This window comes from Balaenoptera physalus (assembly GCF_965194825.1).
Source record: "Balaenoptera physalus genome assembly, chromosome: 9".
In the NCBI taxonomy this organism is placed as follows: Eukaryota; Metazoa; Chordata; class Mammalia; order Artiodactyla; family Balaenopteridae; genus Balaenoptera; species Balaenoptera physalus.
Window position 1 is genome coordinate 25,773,952 of NC_138888.1, and position 22,818 is coordinate 25,796,769.

Genomic DNA, 22,818 nt, shown 5'->3' on the forward strand with positions numbered 1-22,818 from the left:
AATACAAGGACATGTCTTAAATGTTCAACAAATATATATAGAGAGAGCATCTATTATGCTCTCTGGGGTTACATCAGTGAAATAGACACTCATACAGATACCTTCCTGAAAAAAGTTATATGTATAACAAACTCCCTCGAAAGACAGACATAGAAATATTTACCAGGTGTTTTGGTAACATCTCTCAACAGCTCAAAGAGCAAATCTAAGGTCGGGGGTTGGTGCTGACGTGGACAGTTAGACACAGCTGCTGTGAGCTGCTCCAGCAGGATGATCCAGACTTCTATCAGACCTGGAAACCAAAAGCAGACCTCTGTGAAATTCGGTCAAACATAATACAGAATCATCACAAGACCAAACTAAACACTATATAAAAGGCTTCTGAAAACTACCAAGCGCTATATGGATGTAAGGCATCACCCTGTAAGGTAGCCCTCAGTGCCTATAAGCATGGATAAATTATGATTTACATGTTTTGACAAAGTCAAAGAAAAAAAAAATACTGTTCAAGTGTCTTCCTTATTCCCCTTCAGGAAGAAGGTGATGTGGTATGTAAATTCTACTATATGAAATAATTGTTAGATTCATTGGGAGTTGATGATAGCAAAGTAATAATATCCTTTTAGTTCCATCACTTTAATCCTTTTCAAAAAAAATATTATAAATATATATAACAAAAATTTGCCATTTTAACCATTTCTACATGTGTAATTCAGTGGTATTAATTACACATATGATGTTGTGCAACCACCATTACTATTAATTTCCAAAACTTTTTCATTACCTCAAAGAGAAACTATAACCAGTAAGCAACAACTCTGCATTCTCCCCATCACTCCAGCACCTGGTAACCTGTGCCTGGCTTATTTCACTTAGCATAATGTTTTCAAGGTACATCCATGTTGTAGCATGTATCATAACTTCATTCCTTTTTATGGATGAATTATATTCCATTGTATGTATATACCACAGTTTGTTTATTGAGGTACAAAAGTATCTAGAGTAGAATATACAAAATAGCTCACTCTATATCTTATTTTAATACTTCTAATTTTCCAGCAAAAGAAAACTGTATGAGAAGATGCAATGTTGAAATATTCCCATTAAAAAAAAACCTACTTCCCCAATTTTGAATATCCCCATTAATAGGAGCCAAAACCAAAGTCATGGACAATAAATATAAGAAAACCAGGTGACAAGAAATTCTCATGAACCTCAAAATATAAGTGGGGGTGGACAAGCTAATTAATAGTATATGCATGGGAAAGAAAAACATGTTATACACTACTGTAAGGGGAGCAACCAATAAAATCCAAGTGGAAAACTCTACGTGACAAAGAACCTCACTTCTTTAACAAATAAATTGCAAAGACGTAAAAGAGAGTTGGAGAGGAAAATCTATAGATTGACAAGGACTTAAGAGATGGAGCAGCCAAACATGTAGTGTAGATCTTACATGAATCTTGAAAATTAACTGATATGTATAAGAAAACTGGCAAATTGGCTATAAGCTAAAAATAGCTGAAGGGGCCTCAGACGTGAATCCGGGCCTGTCAAGCCCAGGTGGAGCCCCAAGCACTCTAGGCAGCACAGGTGGTGCAAATGGCCTGGCTCTGACCCTGAGGACACCAGGCTGCCCTGTGTACCTGAGGCCACTGCCCTGCCCCTCCTGTGGCTCCGGGTCCCCATTGCCACACACCAGCCAGGCGGTTCCAGGGATTTGGATGTCCATGTCTTTGGGTGACCATTACTTCGCCTGCCACATGCTTGCGGGATCTTGGTTCCCAGGCCAGAGGTCAGGCCCGAGCTCCTGTGGTGGGAGCTCCGAGTCCAAACAGCTGGACTAACAGAGAACCTCAGACCCCAGGGAATATCAATTGGAGTAAGGCTTCGCAGAGGTCCTCATCTCAGCACCAAGACCCAGCTCTATCCAACTGCCTGTAAACTCCAGTGCTGGATGTCTCAGGCCAAACAACCAATAAGACAGGAATACAGAAGCACCCATCAAAAAAAAAAAAAAAAATTAAATGACAAAAAAATATGTTACAGATGAAGAAGCAAGGTAAAAACCTACAAGACCAAATAAATGAAGATGAAATAGGCAACCTACCTGAAAAAGAATTCAGAGTAATGATAGTAAAGATGATCCAAAATCTCAGAAACAGATGGAGAAAATACAAGAAACATTTAACAAGGATCTAGAAGAACTAAAGAGCAACCAAACAGTGGTGAACAACACAATTACTGAAATTAAAAATAATCTAGAAGGAATCTGTAACAGAATAACTGGGGCAGAAGAACAGATAAGTGAGCTGGAAGATAAAATGGTGGAAATAAGTGCCAGGGAGCAGAATAAAGAAAAAAGAATGGAAAGAATTGAGGACAGTCTCAGAGACCTCTGGGGCAATATTAAATGCACCAACATTCAAATTATAGGGGTTCCAGAAGACGAGGAGAAAAAGAAAGGGTCTGAGAAAATATTTGAAGAGATTATAGTTGAAAACTTCCCTCACATGGGAAAGGAAATAGTCAATCAAGTCCAGGAAGCACAGAAAGTACCATACAGGATAAACCCAAAGAGAAACATGCCGAGACACATATTAAACTATCAAGAATTAAATACAAAGAAAAATATTAAAAGCAGTGAGGGAAAAGCAACAAATAACATACAAGGGAATCTCCATAAGGTTAACAGCTGATCTTTCAGCAGAAACTCTGCAAGCCAGAGGGAGTGACAGGACATATTTAAAGTGATGAAAGGGAAAAACCTACAACCAAGATTACTCTACCCAGCAAGGATCTCATTCAGATTCAACAGAGAAATTAAAACCTTTACAGATAAGCAAAAGTTAAGAGAATTCAGCACCACCAAAGCACCTTTACAACAAATGCTAGAGGAACTTCTCTAGGCAGGAAACACAAGAGAATGAAAAGACCTACAATAACAAACCCAAAACAATTAAGGAAATGGTAATAGAAACATACATATCAATAACTACCTTAAATGTAAATGGATTAAATGCTTCAACCAAAAGACTAGTTGAATGGATACTAAAACAAGACCCATATACATGCTGTCTACAGGAGACCCACTTCAAACCTAGGGCCACGTACAGACTGAAAGTGAAGGGATGGAAAAAGATATTCCATGCAAATGGAAATCAAAAGAAAGCTGGAGTAGCAATTCTCATATCAGACAAAATAGACTTTAAAATAAAGACTATTACAAGAGACAAAGAAGGACACTACATAATGATCAAGGGATCAATCCAAGAAGAAGATATAACAATTGTAAATATTTATGCACCCAAAATAGGAGCACCTCAATACATAAGGCAAATGCTAACAGCCATAAAAGGGGAAATCGAAAGTAACACAATCATAGTAGGGGATTTTAACACCCCACTTTCACCAATGGACAGATCATCCAAAATGAAATAAATAAGGAAACACAAGCTTTAAATGACACATTAAACAAGATGGACTTAATTGATATTTATAGGACATTCCATCCAAAAACAACAGAATACACTTTCTTCTCAAGTGCTCATGGAACATTCTCCAGGATAGACCATATCTTGGGTTACAGATCAAGCCTCGGTAAATTTAAGAAAATTGAAATCATATCAAGTATCTTTTCCAACCACAACGCTATGAGACCAGATATCAAATACAGGAAAAAATCTGTAAAAAATACAAACACATGGAGGCTAAACAATACACTACTAATTACCAAGAGATCACTGAAGAAATCAAACAGGTAATCAAAAATTACCTAGAAACAAATGACAATGAAAACACGACGACCCAAAACCTATGGGATGCACCAAAAGCAGTACTAAGAGGGAAGTTTATAGCAATACAATCCTACCTCAAGAAAGAAGAAAAATCTCAAACAATGTAACCTTACACCTAAAGCAATTAGAGAAAGAAGAACACAAAAAACCCCAAAGTTAGCAGAAGGAATGAACTCATAAAGATCAGATCAGAAATAAATGAAAAAGAAATGAAGGAAACAATAGCAAAGATCAATAAAACTAAAAGCTGCTTCTTTGAGAAGATAAAACAAAATTGATAAACCATTAGCCAGACTCATCAAGAAAAAAAGGGAGAAGACTCAAATCAACAGAATTAGAAATGAAAAAGGAGAGGTAACAACTGACACTGCAGAAATACAAAGGATCATGAGAGATTACTACAAGCAACTCTATGCCAATAAAATGGGCAATGTGGAAGAAATGGACAAATTCTTAGAAAAGCACAACTTTTCAAGACTGAACCAGGAAGAAATAGAAAATATAAACAGACCAATTACAAGCACTGAAATTGAAAGTGTGATTAAAAATCTTCCAACAAACAAAAGCCCAGGACCAGATGGCTTCACAGATGAATTCTATCAAACATTTAGAGAAGAGCTAACACCTATCCTTCTCAAACTCTTCCAAAATATAGCAGAGGGAAGAACACTCCCAAACTCATTCTATGAGGCCACCATCACCCTGATACCAAAACCAGACAAAGATGTCACAAAAAAAGAAAACTACAGGCTGATATCTCTTGGTGAACACTGATGCAAAAATCCTCAGCAAAATACTAGCAAACAGAATCCAACAGCACATTAAAAGGATCATACACCATGATCAAGTGGGATTTATCCCAGGGATGCAAGGATTCTTCAATATACGTAAATCAATCAATGTGATACACCATATGAACAAATTGAAGGATAAAAACTATGATAATCTCAAGAGATGCAGAAAAAGCTTTTGACAAAATTCAACACCCATTTATGATTAAAAACTCTCCAGAAAGTAGACATAGAGGGAAGCTACCTCAACATGTTAAAGGCCATATATGACAAACCCACAGCCAACATCGTTCTCAGTGGTGAAAAACTGAAACCATTTCCTCTAAGATCAGGAACAAGACAAAGTTGCCCACTCTCACCACTATTCAACATAGTTTTGGAAGTTTTAGCCACAGCTATCAGAGAAGAAAAAGAAATAAAAGGAATCCAAATAGGAAAAGAAGTAAAAATGTCACTGTTTGCAGATGACATGACACTTTACATAGAGAATCCTAAAGATGCTACCAGAAAACTACTAGAGCTAATCAATGAATTTGGTAGAGCAGAAGGATACAAAATTAATGCACAGAAATCTCTTGCATTCCTATATACTAATGATGAAAAATCTGAAAGAGAAATTAAGGAAACACTCCCATTTACCATTGCAACAAAAAGAATAAAATACCTAGGTATAAACCTATCTAATGAGACAAAAGACCTGTATGCAGAAAACTATAAGACACTGATGAAAGATATTAAAGATGACACAAACAAATGGAGAGGTATACTATGTTCTCGGATTGGAAGAAACAACATTGTGAAAACGACTATACTACCCAAAGCAATGTACAGATTCAATGCAATCCCTATCAAACTACCAATGGCATTTTTCACAGAACTAGAAAAAAAATTTCACAATTTGTATGGAAACACAAAAGACCCCGAATAGCCAAAACAATCTTGAGAAAGAAAAAAGGAGCTGGAGGAATCAGGCTCCCTGACTTCAGACTATACTACAGAGCTACAGTAATCAAGACAGTATGGTACTGGCACAAAAACAGAAATATAGGTCAATGGAACAGGATAGATAGCCCAAAGATAAACCCATGCACATATGGTCACCTTATCTTTGATAAAGGAAGCAAGAGTATACAATGGAGAAAAGACAGCCTCTTTAATAACTGGTGTTGGGAAAAATGGACAGCTACATGTAAAAGAATGAAATTAGAACACTTCCTAACATCATACACAAAAATACACTCAAAATGGATTAAAGACCTAAATGTAAGGCCAAACACTATAAAACTCTTAGAGGAAAACATAGGCAGAACACTCTATGACATAAATCACAGCAGTATCCTTTGTGACCCACCTCCTAGCGAAATGGAAATAAAAACAAAAATAAACAAATGGGACTTAATGAAACTTAAAAGCTTTTGCACAGCAAAGGAAACTATAAATAAGACGAAAAGACAGCCCTCAGAATGGGAGAAAATATTTGCAAACGAAGCAACTGACAAAGCATTAATCTCCAAAATATACAAGCAGCTCATGCAGCTTAATACCAAAAACACAAACCACCCAATCCAAAAATGGGCAGAAGACCTAAATAGACATTTCTCCAAAGAAGATATACAGACTGCCAACAAACACATGAAAGGATGCTCAACATCACTAATCATTAGAGAAATGCAAATCAAAACTACAATGAGATGTCACCTCACACTGGTCAGAGTGGCCATCATCAAAAAATCTACAAATAATAATGCTGGAGAGGGTGTGGAGAAAAGGGAACCCTCTTGCACTGTTGGTGGGAATGTAAATTGATACAGCCACTATGGAGAACAGTATGGAGGCTCCTTAAAAAACGAAAAATAGAACTAACATATGACCCAGCAATCCCACTATTGGGCACATACCCTGAAAACCATAATTCAAAAAGAGTCATGTACCACAATGTTCATTGCAGCACTATTTACAATAGCCAGGATATGGAAGCAACCTAAGTGTCCATTGAGAGATGAATGGATAAAGAAGATGTGGCACATATATACAATGGAATATTACTCAGCCATAAAAAGAAACGAAATTGAGTTATTTGTAGTGAGGTAGATGGACCTAGAGACTGTCATACAGAGTGAAGTAAGTCAGAAGGAGAAAAAACAAATACCGTATGCTAACACATATATATGGAATCTAAAAAAAAAAAAAAAGGTTCTGAAGAACCTACGGGCAGGACAGGAATAAAGATGCAAATGTAGAGAACGGACATGAGGACACGGGGAGGCGGAAGGGTAAGCTGGGCCGAAGTGAGAGAGTATCACTGACATATATGCACTACCAAATGTAAAACAGATAGCTAGTGGCAAGCAGCTGCACAGCACAGGGAGATCAGCTCAGTGCTTTGCAACCACCTAGAGGGGCGGGATAGGGAGGGTGGGAGGGAGACGCAAGAGGGAGAGGATATGGTGATATACATATGCATATAGCTGATTCACTTTGTTATACAGCAGAAACTAACACAACACTGTAAAGCAATTATACTCCAATAAAGATGTTAAAAAAAAAAAGTTGAAGCTGGGTGATAGGTACATGAAGGTTCATTATTCCATTCTGTCTAGTTTTATATGTGTTTGAAATTTCCATAAGAAAATGGAAAAGCAATTATTTGCCTTCGGAAACCAGAGGAATAATATCTAAGTATATTAGCGATGAGAAGTAATTTTTAATACTAACTTAAAGCTTTTACTTTTATTTTCTCTGATCTAGCTATGTTTCATATATAATTATAACTTTAAAGCCCTCAATGAATTTATACTGTGGGAAACCTCAGATGGGCTGCCTAGAAAAAAAATGGATTAACGATTTGCACAAATGGGCAGGGAATGCTCACTGTTACATATACAAACTGTTTACAAATGTTTTAAAGACTGTATTATAGACAAGCAATATTAGCTTCTGCTTTTAACTGTCTGGGTTGGAGGTTTAAGATGCTATGTAAAAATTCCTATCTAATCATTAAAAATGAAACCTCTATTAGGCAACATCTAGCCAATTTCCAATATTTAACCGTTCTCTACAGTAGATATTTATTCTTTCCTATATTTTTTCCTAAAAACGAATCTGAATTTGTAAGGTTTTACTGTTTATAATCCCTATGGAAAACTGGAAAATTTCTAGATATCCCCGTGAGTTTGTGTCTGAAAAATAAAATAGAAGAATAATTAAAAACAAACAAAAAAGCAAATTAAAAAACCTTCCCCAGAAAGTCCTTTTGCAAGGGTTTGAAACACCTATGCTCAGACATTAGACTTCTTTCAGGATATCATTTCCATTTTTCGGTCTAGAAACAGGACAGGGTCATCTGAATTAGAAGACAGCAAATGTGAACATGAGTGAACCAATCTGAAAATTATCCAAAGTTACTAGATTGAAGTCGAATTCACAGGAAATTACACAGGAACTAATTTGAAACACATTCTTTTAATGAGCCTTCAGCTTCACCAGTCACAAACAGATTCTGTCTTCAGTAATGGCTTAATTTCCCCAGTCTCTTACCAGATAGTCCTACAGGAAGTAATTATATAATGATTGTGTTTCCTAGACGGTATTAAAGACAATTACCAGCCAATTTAAGTATCAATGCACCAAAAGCAACCACAGTCTAATTTGCTACATTCAAAAGAATTTGGAGTTAAAAACTATATTTAGTGGAATCTGAAAATCTACACTGGTTTTAGATGGAGGTATCCATCTAAAAAGCATTGGTTTGGAGACACTGATGTAAAATGTTTTCGGAGAGTCCATGGAAACTTTAGGTAGGCTTGTTCTGTTAGAATTATAAATAATAACAACATAAATGGATGCTCATTCACGATCTGTAAACTACTGAATTCATGGCTTAGGCTTTTGGGAATACAAACATAGCAAATAACCTGGTTAGGCCCAATCAATTAACTTACCAGTGTCATCATCAAAGTCAGACAAGACTGACTCAATTCCATCCTCACTGCTTGCCGACTGCTCCTGAAGTCTTCGGGGCAAGCTAGCGAGTCGCCCACTAAGGAATATTGGCTTCAAGGGCATTTTGTAGATTTTGGCCAACAACTAAATTAAAAATACCAAATTGCAATTATATATTGGAAAAAGCCGCACTCTATTAAATGACAACAAAACTATATACCGGAAGAGAAGGTGGAGAGAAAACCAGAAAAGCTCCCACTGTAGCAAAGTTTTAAATTTGCTTGTGATTTGGATTCATAAGGCAGTTCACAAGAGGCACTTATCCCATGAAGTAGCTGAAACAGCATTCAGTGGCAACAAAAAGGTAGAGGAAAAGATTCTGTGGCTACCTTTTCAGCATCTTAATTGCATAGGAGTTTTATAGACTTTTATAAACCTGTGAAGGGAACCATAAACATGTCAAGAATTTTTGCCTAAGAGAGAGTGTTCTATGGGGATCATTGGGAAGAGAGTCTGTAGGCAAACAAGATACCAGACTCTGATTTCCCTTCCCCTGACTCAACATCAAGGAAATGGGGGTGGGGGGGGGGGGAGGGAGGGCATATGGGGGATGGAGGAATCCGAGGGCAGGGTCGGTGCCATGAAGGCATGAAAAGCAGAGCTAACAGGCTGCTCGGGCTCTTCAACTCCCCTCTCACTGCTACAGCCCAGACCGCCGGGATCTGTTACTGGGACAGACGCCCAAGGAGCCTTGTACCTTCACGAATTAGAATTGTGCCTGCTGTGCCCCTACTGTTTCAGAAATTAGGGAAACAGCTGGGAGCGAGACAGAAATCCTGCCCTGTGCGTCTTACAGACATACTCCTTGCACAAATAATAAATAAAATTTCTGACAGAAACGTAACAGGAAAAATTAGACAGGCAGTCCTAGAAAGAGTGACCTAGGGGTGTGGGGAGTGCTGGCAGGGAGTTGGTAGATACCTAAGCCCTGGTCTCTCTGAGGAGATGATGTCTCAGATGAGATCTGGACCATAAGGCGTGTCGTACAGAGATCTGAGGAGAGAAACTTCCAGGCCGAGGGAACAGCAAGAGCCCTGAGCAGTAACAAGTAGGGTGTGTTTGAGGGACAGAAAGGGAGCGCGGCGAGTACAGTGAGTGAGGGGGGAAAGGGGGCGGGGTCCGGTCACGTGGGCCTTGTGGAAGCGGCTGGAGGAGGAAATCAGGGTTGTGCATCCTTTCTAAAGCCCTGGGGCTTAACGCTGTCAGTGCTATCACCAAGGGAGAGTGAGGAACAGACAGACAACAGGACGCCAGGGACACAACCTTAGAAGACAGGAGAAGAGCTACGGAGAGGGGGTGTCGCCGAAGCCCAGGGAGAAAGGGCTTTGAGAAGGGAGCATCTTCTTGTTCCACGGGCGTGTGACACGGTAACGACAGAGAGTCACTGGACTTCGCATAAGGAGGGTCACTGTTCACACTGATAAACGATGTTTCATTGGATTTTTTTTTTTACTAGATCTTGACTGCACACGACCCTCTTGCTTTTTCTAATGTCTCTTTTCACCGTGTGCAGCCCACTGTCCGTGTTTTCGTACCGTCGGGAGGATTTCCCGTGACCTCTTAGCCTGACACAGATATAGAGATTATGGTAGTTCATGTATCGCGGAGTACGAATGAGACGTTTCAGAGATCTCAAAACCCAATTGTGTGTTTTAGTACATTTTCATTACTTTCTTTCTCTCCTTTGTAGAAGCGGGGGCACAAAAATTTATACTCCAAATCTAAGCCCCAATCTCCTCAGAGACAGCAGAAAGTACTTCTCTCGGGCGTCCACAAAATACCTCCATGCATGTTTTGTAAGCATCTTCTGAGGTGGGTTTCGGGGCCTGCGTACCTGAGAACAGCGCCTGAGGTAATCCAGGGCAGGGAGGCACAGGTCTGGGGACGTGGCTCCGGGTCCTGGGACACAGTCTCCGATTTCTTTACAGTCCACCTCCCCTGGGGGCAGCAGGGGAGACAGAGACAAATATTGTTTTTCCCCTTATAACAGAAGACCTACTTAGTCATACAGCATGCGTTCCCCAAACGTCTACTAACATAGAAAAGGAAAAATTACTCCAAATTGTACAACCCTTTCAGTCAAATTTCCCCCTACATGTGTACATGTTAAACACATTTGGGATCACGCTGTACATCTTACCTTGTTGAAATTATTCTGTTCTGTAACTCCCCTTTTCACTAAACAATGACCACTTTTTCCATATCCTGCGACAGTACTTTCAGTGGCTGGATGGTGGTTTTTTGTACCTGGACACAATGCAATTTTTCTAATTCACTTCCCTGGGCCCTGCTGTTGATGGTGTGACTCTGAAGCTTTGATGACAGGATGATCCTGGAGACCAGCCATGTGCTGGGCAGAAAGGAAGCACTAGGGCCCTCTCTGTTTGGAAAAGGACCTCCTTTGTTGCCAGGGCTCAGCACTAAACAGTGATGATAAAGGAAGACTCTGGGAAGATCTGAAACATCTGGGGTTTGGGGATGGAAACTACTCAATTGAACTGAAATGACTTCTATTTTCTGTGGATATATCTAGAAATTTAACAGATCTGTAGAGGGCATCTAGATAGTCTACAGGCATACAGTAGTTGGAAATTATCATTTTTCTTCTCATGTAAGAATCTACTTCTATACTTTTAATAAAATTATTCCACAGTACTGTAATTGTTTCTGTCTACAATTGTAGCAACCGGCACCCTTACCTGTGGGTAAACAGACATAATTACTAGGTATTAGTTAAAATTTAGGAGACAAAGAGGCATGTTTCTCCTTAAGAGAGAAAAGATAACCATTTGTATATTTTAGATCAGGGACTGGTAAACTTTTTTTTATACAGGGCCAGACAGTAAATATTTTAGGCTTTGCAGGTCACACTCTCTTTGTTGCAACTTCTCAACTCTGTCACTATAGCACAAAAACAACCACAGACAAATGACCAGGGCTGTGTTCCAATAAAACTTTATTTCTAAAAACTCTGAGTGGGGGGCATTGGCCTGTGGGCCATAGTTTGCCAACCCCTAGTTTACATTAACACACCTTACAGTATAAAAACACAGAGCAGTTCAAATTCATGTTGACATAACCAAGTGGGAATAAAAAATAAATCCATTTCCTATCCTGTTAATTACAGTGTTCCAAGTTTTTTACGGAGGCTGCTGTGTCACACATCAAAGTCTGTGCACAGGGCGGCCCCTGGAGGCGGGCAGGACACAGCCAGCATGGCTGTACTGAGGCCTCGGATGTGCCCACTGACCCCAAGCCACAGACAAGTAACTCCACCTTATAATTCACAGAAAAAAAATGGAATCTTTCTGTTTTAAATATCCTCAGATGTGCACTGATAATTCTGCATCTCCATTTTCAGGCGCCAGCTCCCTCGTTGAGATAAGATCTCAAATTTCTAACATTTCTACTGTGAAAATTTCTAACATCTCCACTTGAATATTTCATAGAAACTCAACATGTCCCAGTGTCCGAAGATAGAATTCATTATTGTTCCTCTCCTCCACTCCTTTTGGATATCCTAATTCTGGGAAACATCAGTCCTGGCAAGGAACTTAGGGAGTCAACCTCAGTTCCACCCTCTCTTAGGCCTCACATCAGAGCAGTCCAAGCCCTCCGGATCCCACCTCTACAATATCCTGAGCTCCATCCTCTCTGCTCTCTCCCAAACTCCTGCACACTGGTCTCTGCCCGTAGCCTCTTGTCCTTACCCACAGGGGCACATGCCTGCTAGTTTAGTTTCTAAGGTCACATGTGATACACCACTCGGTGGCTTCAAAACCTTCCTTGCACATTCTCGATTTCCCGGTGTGGCATGCAGGGCCCTTTAGAGCCTGGCCCCTTCCTCTCTTTCCAACTCATCACCCGGGATCCCTCCTTTGTGGTACCTCCAACATACCCTACTCTTAGAAAAGTAAACCTACAGGAGCTCACACCGCGAAGTTCAAATATCACTTTCCCTTTGAAGTCTGCATGGCCCTACTACCAAGCACCCCGTCTCAGCTGCTTGTTCATTTCAGCTTAAATGGCTTTTTTTTTTTTTTCTAGCCTCTATGAAAATATTGATCTTCCTGAACTGTGACTATTGATTTGTGTGTCTGTTTCCCAGAAGAGGCTGTGAGCCTCTCACAGGCAGGAAGCATGTTCTATTCATCTGTGTATCCCCATAGTATAGTACAGGTCACCATGCCCCCGTAGCAGGCCCTCGACTGTTCACCAAACAACAGAATACCAATAATAATGGTTCTTAAATAAAATATAGGGTTGTGGAATAATGGAAAATACATATGTTGGTCTCCGCCTCTGGCTCCTGGCACAGAGCTCCTAAAACCCTAATTTCCCAAATGATAAGACTACTAGGAGCATCTTTGGTTCTAATATTTGATCTTCAACTCTAGTTCCTGATGCAGAGCTCCTAAATCCCTTGGAATTTCCTGGGTGATAGAGTCTTTTGTTCTAGTGAGGCAAAGCTTGGTAAGCTCCTGGACGGGGGCTGGTCACCAGAAAGACCATAGGAAGAAGAGGGGGGTTGGAAATTGAGTTAATGATTGATCATGGCCACATGATGAAGCCTCCATAAGAAATCCCCAGAGTATGGCGTTCAGAGAGCTTCTGGGTTGGTGAACACATCTACATGCTGGGAGGAGGGTGTACCCCAACTCCATGAGGGCAGAAGCTCCTGAGCTTGGGACCCTCCTGGACCTCAACTTATATAATCTCTTGATCTGGCTGTTTATCTGTATCCTTTATCATATCTATTATTATATAATAAGCTGATAAATGTAAGCATTTCCCTGAGTTCTGTGAGCTGTTCTAACGAATCACTGAATCCAAAGGATGGGGGGTCATGGGAACCTCTGATTTGTAGCCAAGTTAAACAGAAGTTGTGGGTAACTTGGGGACCTTCTACTTGTAATTGTCATTTGAAATGGCAGGGGGCAGTCTCATAGGACTGAGCCCTTCACCTGTGGGGTCTGCTGGTCTAACTCTGGTTGGGGTCAGAATTGAATTGACAATAGGACACCCAGCTGGTATCACAGAGAACTGCTTGGTGTGGGAACAAAGCCCACACATCTGGTGTCAGAACTCTTGTGAGTGAGGTAGTAGTTGAGAGAGTAAAGGAGAAATATAGGACGAAAGTTTTTTCTAAACAAGGACTGGATTTTTTACTATCTAAGGCAGAGATTCATTACTTTAAGGTATTCTTATGATTAAGATACTAAACTGTTTGGCTTCTATTTAATGTAGAGCAGAGTTTAAAAAGAATAAAATCTTACTCTGTCGTTCAAAAGAAACCTTCCTCTGAAGCCCAGTACGTAAAGTGGATAAGTGAGGGGCTTTCATGGTTGCCCCTCAGCTCAGCCCTCTATTTCCCAGGGTATACAGAAGCATAGAATGGGTGTATGTAAGAATAGAATATAACAAGGATGGTCTGTGGATCAGACCTGTGGCCTCCAGCCTCTGTCTTGAAACTTGCATTTTATTCCTGCTCCAAAATAAGGGGAACATGAATGAAGTCACCTAGCTTCTCTGTGTCCTATTTTCTTTTACAAAGAAATTGTCAGTTATTTTGCAAGAATACAAAAGAATATTATGAACCTTATATATTTTTTTTAAAAGGTTCTCAAGGCTCCAGGTCTCAGAGCACACCAGGGTGAAACTCTCAAAACTTGAAGACTTAAGTTCCTTCTAGACTTTGGGTTTAACTAACTGCCACTCCCTTCCATTTCACCCCAGATAAACACGTGTTATACAAACATCTGATCCAGCAGGTTATGCTGTACAGCAAGACTCTACTGTGTTAAAGTATTTCTAAATTAAGCATAAAATCAGCTAGGTAGTTCCTAAAACACACGAAGTCTCAAAGAAGGGTGACTTCTACACCTTCAAAATACGTTTTGTAATCAGTAAGGTCTGGGGGAAGGCATTCTTAATTTTTGCTTAACAGCTGGGAACTCAAACTATAATTAGGCTAATAGACTAATTAATAGACTTCTAATTATGTGACACTGAGGACAGCAGTTTCCTGTGTGAGGGTAATTATTGAACATAATATTGAATATTTTAAGATTCAAAAAGAAGTTGGAGTAAAATAATATATGAAGACATGTTTCATTATAAAATTATTCCATGAACACAAAGAAAAGTATCAACCCTGGACAGAGTCAAAGCCGCGTTTACAGTAAGCTTTGTGCATCTGAGCGCACAGAATAGCGCCATCTGCCTCTATACCAGGATGCCTGCTTGCCTGCTGCAGCCAGTTCACACAGAGCCATCCAGGAGAGGGTCCCCAGCTGTCAGGAGGCAGGAAAGGAGGGCTCCACTTACCCAGTCCTTTGACAAACTTCATAAGGCACATGATGTAACTAGTGGCCGCATTAGCAAAGACCTGGATGTTGTCGGTATTGAGAAAAGCTTCAAATACATCAAACACCGGAGCCTGGCCTTTTCCTGAGGGAGGAAGATTATAGAGTTTTAAGAAAGTTAAGGTTGCCCATACTCCCAGCACCTTCCACAGAGCCTTAAAAAAGGTCTGTTAGCTCTATTTACAATAGCCAGGACATGGAAGCAACCTAAGTGTCCATCATCGGATGAATGGATAAAGAAGATGTGGCACATATATACAATGGAATATTATTCAGCCATAAAAAGAAATGAAATGGAGGTATTTGTAATGAGGTGGATGGAGTTAGAGTCTGTCATACAGAGTGAAGTAAGTCAGAAAGAGAAAAACAAATACAGTATGCTAACACATATATATGGAATCTAAGGAAAAAAAAAAGGCCATGAAGAACCTAGTGGCAAGACGGGAATAAAGACACAGACCTACTAGAGAATGGACTTGAGGATATGGGGAGGGGGAGGGGTGAGATGTGACAGGGTGAGAGAGTGGCATGGACATATATACACTACCAAATGTAAAATAGATAGCTAGTGGGAAGCAGCCGCATAGCACAGGGAGATCAGCTCGGTGCTTTGTGACCACCTAGAGGGGTGGGATGGGGAGGGTGGGAGGGAGGGAGATGCAAGAGGGAAGAGATATGGGAACATATGTATATGTATAACTGATTCACTTTGTTATAAAGCAGAAACTAACACACCATTGTAAAGCAATTATACTTCAATAAAGATGTTTAAAAAAAAAAGGTCTGTTGGAGAAAAGCCTGGGCCTTTTGACTGGATAACTGGCTTGGCTCCCATGCTGTCTTTCTCAGCTTTGCCTGCAGAGGGAACTGTAGGAAGGCTATGAAGAGAGCTCGGTAGAGGGACCAGGGCAAAGCCGGCTGAACACAGGGCTGAGACAATGTGTAGGTCTACATAGGGCGATTAAATATGTGGTCTTTTGGAATTCTCCTCCACACATAATTATAGGGAAGGGAAGGTTTAGATAAACCCCTGATGGCATATACTAATTTATTCATACCTGAGCCGAAAAGAGTTAACATAGAAGGCTTAAGGCTGCTATCCTTAGAAAGGCCTGCTTGCACAGTGGGCCCTGGGCTGGAGTCTGGGAAGCTGGCTCTCAGAATATTCCCAAGCAACAGTTAACTGGATGGTTCACTGTGACTGGATGGTTGGTGCAAACAACGTGGTTTAATCTGAACCTCTGCTTTTTTTCAGGCAGTATGGATTTTGGAATATGCTAGGCAGAGGGTACCTAAGTGACCAGCCCTTAGCTGGGTCTCTAGTGGGCTTCCCTGGGCAGAAAGACCTACACACTGCCCTATGGTCATACATGTTGCTGCATTTTCCCTGCTGGAGGAAGAGTGTGCCCTGTGGGACCCCCTCATGGGATAGTGAGAGCTCAGGGAAGCCTGTGCAGGGATTCTGTGTTTTCCCCTTAGGATCTGGCTTGTCCTTACTATGTTGCCATAATAAATCTTGGCCGTTAGCCATGTAATAAATCTGAGCTATGTAATAAATCTTGGCATAACTACATGCTGAGTCCCAGGAGTCCTTCTGATGGGTCTCTAAGTGCAGGGGTAGTCTTGGGGACCCCTGACACAACACCTCTGGTCACCGGGCCTGCTGTATGGCTGCCCTTCTATTTCCAGCCAGACCTGATCTCCCTAATTCGAATTCCCTGTTATTTGGATACTTTTTTGCTTCTTCCTAGCCAAGTGGATAACATTTTTCTTTTGGCTTTACAAAAGAACTCAACACAGATACATATAAGTGAAACAACAGAAGTCTCTCGGCCTTTTGTCCAATCTGTCACTGAGAGCTGGGCCTGATAACGCTCAGCGTTCTTGGTTTGCTGGCAGAACTCAGAACTTGTGTTCCTGATACACCAGCTCATTTCCTGCTGCTAAAACAGCTGAATGCCAGTCTTCCCTATTATCCAACTTCTTTTTTTAAAAATTTATTTATTTTTGGCTGTGCTGGGTCTTCGTTGCTGCACGGGGGCTTTCTCCAGTCGTGGTGAGCAGGGGCTACTCTTCGCTGAGGTGTGCGGGCTTCTCACTGCCGTGGCTTCTCTTGTTGTGGAGCACGGGCTCTAGGCGCGGGCTTCAGTAGTTGTGGCTCACGGGCTTCAGTAGTTATGGCACACGGGCTTAGTTGCTCCATGGCATGTGGGAACTTCCCGGACCAGGGCTCGAAGCCGTGTCCCCTGCATTGGCAGGCGGATTCTTAACCACTGCACCACCAGGGAAGCCCTATCTGACTTCTTTTGATAGCATGAAGCTTGGCATAAAGAACTAATGCTCCATAGCCAGAATCAACCACACGTTCTTCCCACTATCACTACTCCTATTCAACATAGTACTGGAAGTCTTAGCTGGAACCATTAGGCAAGAGTAGAAATAAAATACATCCAAATTGGAAAGGAAGAAGTGACATTGCCTCTTTTTGACAATGACGTGATCGTGTACACAGAAAATCTTAAAGATTCCACCAAAAAGATTCCACTCAAAAACCTTAGAGCTATAATAATTACGGTTTAGAACTACTAAACAAGTTTCAGGGTACGAAATCAACACACGGTCTTACCCATGGAGTAGTCACTGACCAGGTACTCCTTCCCCTCAGACTTGTCCCCACTGCGCACTGTTTCCAGGGCACTGAACAAGGGCCTCCATCCCGACTGGATTTGGGTGGAACACACTTCAACCAGCTCACCGATGGATGTGACGACCTGCAGAGGCAAAGGAGGTGGCATTTAACGCCTTTTCCTTCTGAGAAGCAGGCGAATTTCTGGGAAGAATGAGGTGCTTCTCTGCTCCCTATTTCTGGGTTAATTTTAGTGAAGGATAAAAATCAGAACCTAGAAAAACTCACTGAGAAGTCTTCTAAATAAGCAGCTGTATCACGTTAATTGCATTTTACTAATGACTAATGTTGCTAAGAGTTTTCACAAGCCATTTTTAAACATTTTGGTGTTTTTGAAGTTAGGTTTTTGTCTTCTCATTATTGTCTTTTTTTATTGAGTTATTAAGAGTTCTTTGTGCATTCTAAATGTAAGCCCTTCCTGAGATACATGATTTGCAAATTTTTTTTTCACAGCTTTGGGCTTCTTCTTTTATTTTTATATGGTGTCTTTTGAAGAGCAAAAGTTTTAAATTTTCATGAAGTCCAAATCATCAATTTTTTTCTTTTTATGGATCCTGTTGGTGTCATTTCTAAAGAATCTTTGCATAACCGAAGGCCTCAAAGATGGTCTCCTATGCTTTCTTGTAGAAACATTTATAGTTTTTGCTCTTATTTAAGCCTATGACCCATTTTGAGTTATTTTTTGTGCATGGTAAGAGGAAGGGTGTAAGTTCATTTTTATTGTATATGTTCAAGCACCATTTGCTAAAAGTAATATCCTGTCTCTCTACTGAATTGCAATGACATCTTTGTCAAAAATTGACCATACATGTGAGAATTTATTTCTATACTTTCTATTCAGTTCCACTGATCTATAGGTCTACCTGTACACCAATACCACACTGGATTGATGACTGAAGTTTTAAAATCGGGTAGTGTAAATTCTCCAAATTCGTTGTTCTTTTTCAAATGTGTTTTCTCTATTCTAGATCCTTTGAACTTGCATATAAATTTGAGAATCTTCCCAATTTCTTCAAAAAAGTCTGCTGATATTTTGATAGGAATTGCACTGGATCTATATATCAACTTGTGGAAATCTGCCATTTAAAAACATTGTCTTTCAAGCCATGAACGTAGCATATCTCATAATTTATTGGAATATTCTTTATTTTTTTCTCAGCAATGTTTTGTAGCTTTCAGTGTACAGGTATTTCACGTCTTTTACTAAATTTATTCCTAAATATTTTGTTTTCAGTGCTCTTGTGAATGGAATTGTTCTCTTAATTTCAATTTTTGATAGCTTACATCTTGAATATAGGAATTCAATTGATTTTAATACATTGTTTTTGTATCCGGCAGCCTTGCTAAACTCACTATTTTTTTTTTTGGCTGCGCCGCATGGCATGTGGGATCCTAGTTCCCTGGCCAGGGATTGAACCTGCACCCTCTGCATTGGAAGCGCGGAGTCTTAACCACTAGACTGCCAGAGAAGTCTCGAAACACACTATTAATTCTAGTAACTTTTAAAATAAATTCCTTAGGATTTTCTACATATAAGACCATGTTGTCTAGGAACTAAGACAGTTTTGCTTTTCAAAATTGGATGCCTTTAATTTTTCAGTACAGTGAGTAAAAGTCATAATGTTGAATACAACTGGTAAAGATGGAAATCTTTGCCTTGCTCCTAATTATTGGGAAAAAGCATTCAGTCCTTGACCATTGTGTAGTGTTTGATGTAAGATTCTCAAATACTCCCTTTATCCAATTAGGGAACTCCCTTCTATTCCTCATTTCTTGAAAGTGTTTTATTTAAAATGAGTGATGGATTTTGTAAAATGTTTTCTCTGTGTCTGTTAAGATGACCATAGGGTTTCAATCCTTTATTCTACTAATAAGATACATGACATTAATTGATTTTTGAGCTGTTAAACCAATCTTACACTGATTCTTTCTTCTGCCATCTCAAATCTTGTTGGTAAGCCCATCTAGTGGATTTTTCATTTGTTATTGTCCTTTTCAACTCTAGAATTTGCATTCTTTCAGTTTCCATTTCTCTACTTAGATCCCCTATTTTTGAGTCATTGTCATCATATTTTCCTTTAATTCTTTGAACCTATTTATGATAGCTGCTTAAAGTCTCTGTCCCCTAATCCAACATCCCAAGCCAGAGCCAGGACCCAGTGAATAGAACCCTCTTCCCACCATGTGCACCAGACTTCTTTGGCTAAATACTTTGTAATTTCTACCACGAGGGCATCATTGGTAGAGGTCACCAGCTCTTCTAGATCCTGTGTCTGCTTGTCTTCCCACCTCCAAATCTGCATTTTGGATATATATAATCCTGGTTTTAGCTTAATCCAACATCTGGTCTCACTCTAAGTCAGTTTCTATTTATTGTTTTTCCCCCAAGTATACATGACTGTTTCTTATTTCTTTGCATATCTCTCTTTTTTTTTTTTTTTTTTGCTGAACATTGGACATTGTAGATAATATATTGTAGCAATGCTGGATTTATTTTTGAGTATTTATTTATTTATTTAACTAAGTTGCTTGGACTTACACTGTAGAATCTGTCTCTACTCTTCCCATGGCATGAGGCACCAATAATGTCTCTACTAAATTTCTTTATTTTTATTTTTCAGCCTGACTTCCTAGTGCTGTCCCCGTGTCTGCATAGGTTAGTTGTCACTTGATGAAGTAGGCAGAGATTCTGCTCAAATACCTTGAGCCTTTAAGGCTTCCAATCTGTGTGTGCAGGCTGGGGAGAATATACAAAGTTCAGCCAGTTCCTAAGTCTCTCTGGTCTTTTACTTTCTGATGGGATCTGTACGGTCTATCCTATATATGCCCACATTTCAGTCAGCTAGAGATGCATGACGGACGTACCTAGTCCTTCTATGAAATCTCTGGCTTCCAGAGTCCCACGTTACATTTCTTACTGGTTCACCACTGCAGCCTTAGGCTAGCAAAGTTGTAGTATTATTCTATTGCTCATTTCCTAATGAATTCACCACTTTTAGTTGACAGACCAATGGTCTTTTTTCCTCTTCTTCAAACCAAGTCTGTCTCTTAGCACAGAAAAGCTGATTTTCCCAGTCAGCCCCACACTGGTCAAATTACTATTCTTTTTTTTTTTTTTTTTTTTTTTTTTAAATAGAATTTATTTTTATTTTTTTTTAAATTTATTTATTTATTTATGGCCGTGTTGGGTCTTCGTCTCTGTGCGAGGGCTTTCTCTAGTTGTGGCAAGCGGGGGCCACTCTTCATCGCGGTGCATGGGCCTCTCACTATCGCGGCCTCTCTTGTTACGGAGCACAGGCTCCAGACGCGCAGGCTCAATAATTGTGGCTCAGGGGCCCAGCTGCTCTGCGGCATGTGGGATCCTCCCAGACCAGGGCTCGAACTCGTGTGCCCTGCATTAGCAGGCAGATTCTCAACCACTGCGCCACCAGGGAAGCCCGCAAATTACTATTCTTGCCAACAGCTTGTGAGTAAGTGATGACTTCCATCTTCAGCAAGAAGGTCACAGACTCCCACTGTTCTTAACCAAAGTTCTGGCAAGAACTATTTTTCACCATAAATGCTACTCAATTTGTTGTCTGCCCTTGGTCAACTGCAAGAGTCCTGAAATGGTTGCTTTTGACAATTTTTTTCTTTTCGTATACTTGATTTTTGTGGAGAGGATTCACTAACTTCTTCATGCCACCATAGTCAAAATTCCTCCTGTCCTAAATCTTTCTAAACATTGTTCAGAACTTAATAAGCATAGTTATTTTAAAGTCAGTCTCTGATAACTCCAATATCTGGATTCCTGGTGGGGAGTTAGGGACAGTGTGTGTGTCTATTTTTATTATTTTATTTCTGTATTCATGACATTCTATTTCCTAATGAGCCAATTATTTTAGATTGAATGCAGACATTCAGCTTCACCTGATGGCCAATTCCCTCATGGCCAATCCAGGCTCAGAGCTCTGCTTACTTCTTTGGGCTTCCCATTGTTACTTAGTTTTGGGCATCTTACTATTCCTTACTTTCTTGCCAGTGTGTACATGATATTTAAAATAAAAATTTTAACCCTTGTTTAACATTTTTAGTAGATTTCAGAGACAGAGAACCTGTCTGTGTTCCTAGCCCACCATCATGCTACGTAAATATGAAGTCTCTAGCTAGTTTCTTTACCATCTGTCTCTCTGTAGAGAATATGATAGTGGTTACGGGTATAGGCTAGGTATGAGAGTATAGACTATTACAGCTAGATTGCCTGGTTCAAATCCCAGTTCCACCAATCACTCATCACGAATCCTTAGCTAAATTGCTTAACCTCTTCTTGTCACAGATTCCATATAGGCTTATTGGAAAGATTAAATATGCAGCACTCACAGAACAGTCCTGCCAGTGCCCTCAACAAGAGCCAGCAGGCTATGGCAATGATGGCAGCACTGCTACCGTGACACACTGACCTGGTCTTGGACATCCTCGTCACACAACTCCAGCTGCATGATACGCTCAAAAGGTCGGAAGAGTGCTTCATTAAAGTGAAAATGAGGTGGCTCACTCCAGTCAGTGAGAACCTCCGTCAGTATATCATGGATGAAGGAAACTGCCTTCTGAGACACATGTCTTTCCTTATGGCAGGCAGCCTGCAAAATTCAGAGAGTCAAACACCCTCAGGACTTCAAGCAACTAAGAATCTGGTTTCTGAAGGTCTTCCTAACACACCTTACTGTAGGGAGGTGGAAGCAGCAATTCTGCTAAAGTAAAAGATTTCAAGGGATAAATATCAATGAACAGCACACTAAATTGCATTTTAAATAATTTAACCAACTGATCAGACACATCTCCAATCTCACTTTGAAGTTTCTGGAAAAATAAGAGTTTCTAATAATTTCTTCTTCTTTTTTCCTGTAACGTGACAGTTTTCTTGGGTGGTATAGAACATGCTGACTAAAGACACCGGAACCTAGTCTGGAAACCACCCATGGTCTCATTGTTAGCCATGCCCCAAACATATGAAGATCAGATGTGACATTTGTCCCTCAGGGATGTGGGATGATGGCACCAATACAGCTTTAATTGGCTCACATCTTTGTATCCGTGTCCTTTAGTGGTCCTCTCCCACACTGACCCTGGGCTTGGGTGTGTGACTTGCTTTGGATAATGGAACAATAGCAAATATTGCGTAAGTAGAGAATTGAAAA

At 40.2% G+C, this 22,818-nt stretch overlaps 1 protein-coding gene across 6 annotated transcripts in view; it reads right to left on the reverse strand.

Moving 5' to 3' along the window:
• Positions 1-22,818, reverse strand: part of ARFGEF3 (ARFGEF family member 3) — a 198,460-nt gene that overhangs the window by 25,877 nt on the left and 149,765 nt on the right. For all 6 annotated transcript variants that reach the window (XM_082474366.1, XM_082474365.1, XM_082474368.1 and 3 more), the window contains 6 exons: positions 22,081-22,260; positions 17,582-17,726; positions 14,918-15,040; positions 10,425-10,528; positions 8,530-8,674; positions 164-292 (listed from right to left, as the gene is read on the reverse strand). In XM_082474366.1, the coding sequence (XP_082330492.1) occupies positions 164-292; positions 8,530-8,674; positions 10,425-10,528; positions 14,918-15,040; positions 17,582-17,726; positions 22,081-22,260 (826 nt within the window). The remainder of the gene's footprint in view (positions 1-163; positions 293-8,529; positions 8,675-10,424; positions 10,529-14,917; positions 15,041-17,581; positions 17,727-22,080; positions 22,261-22,818) is intronic.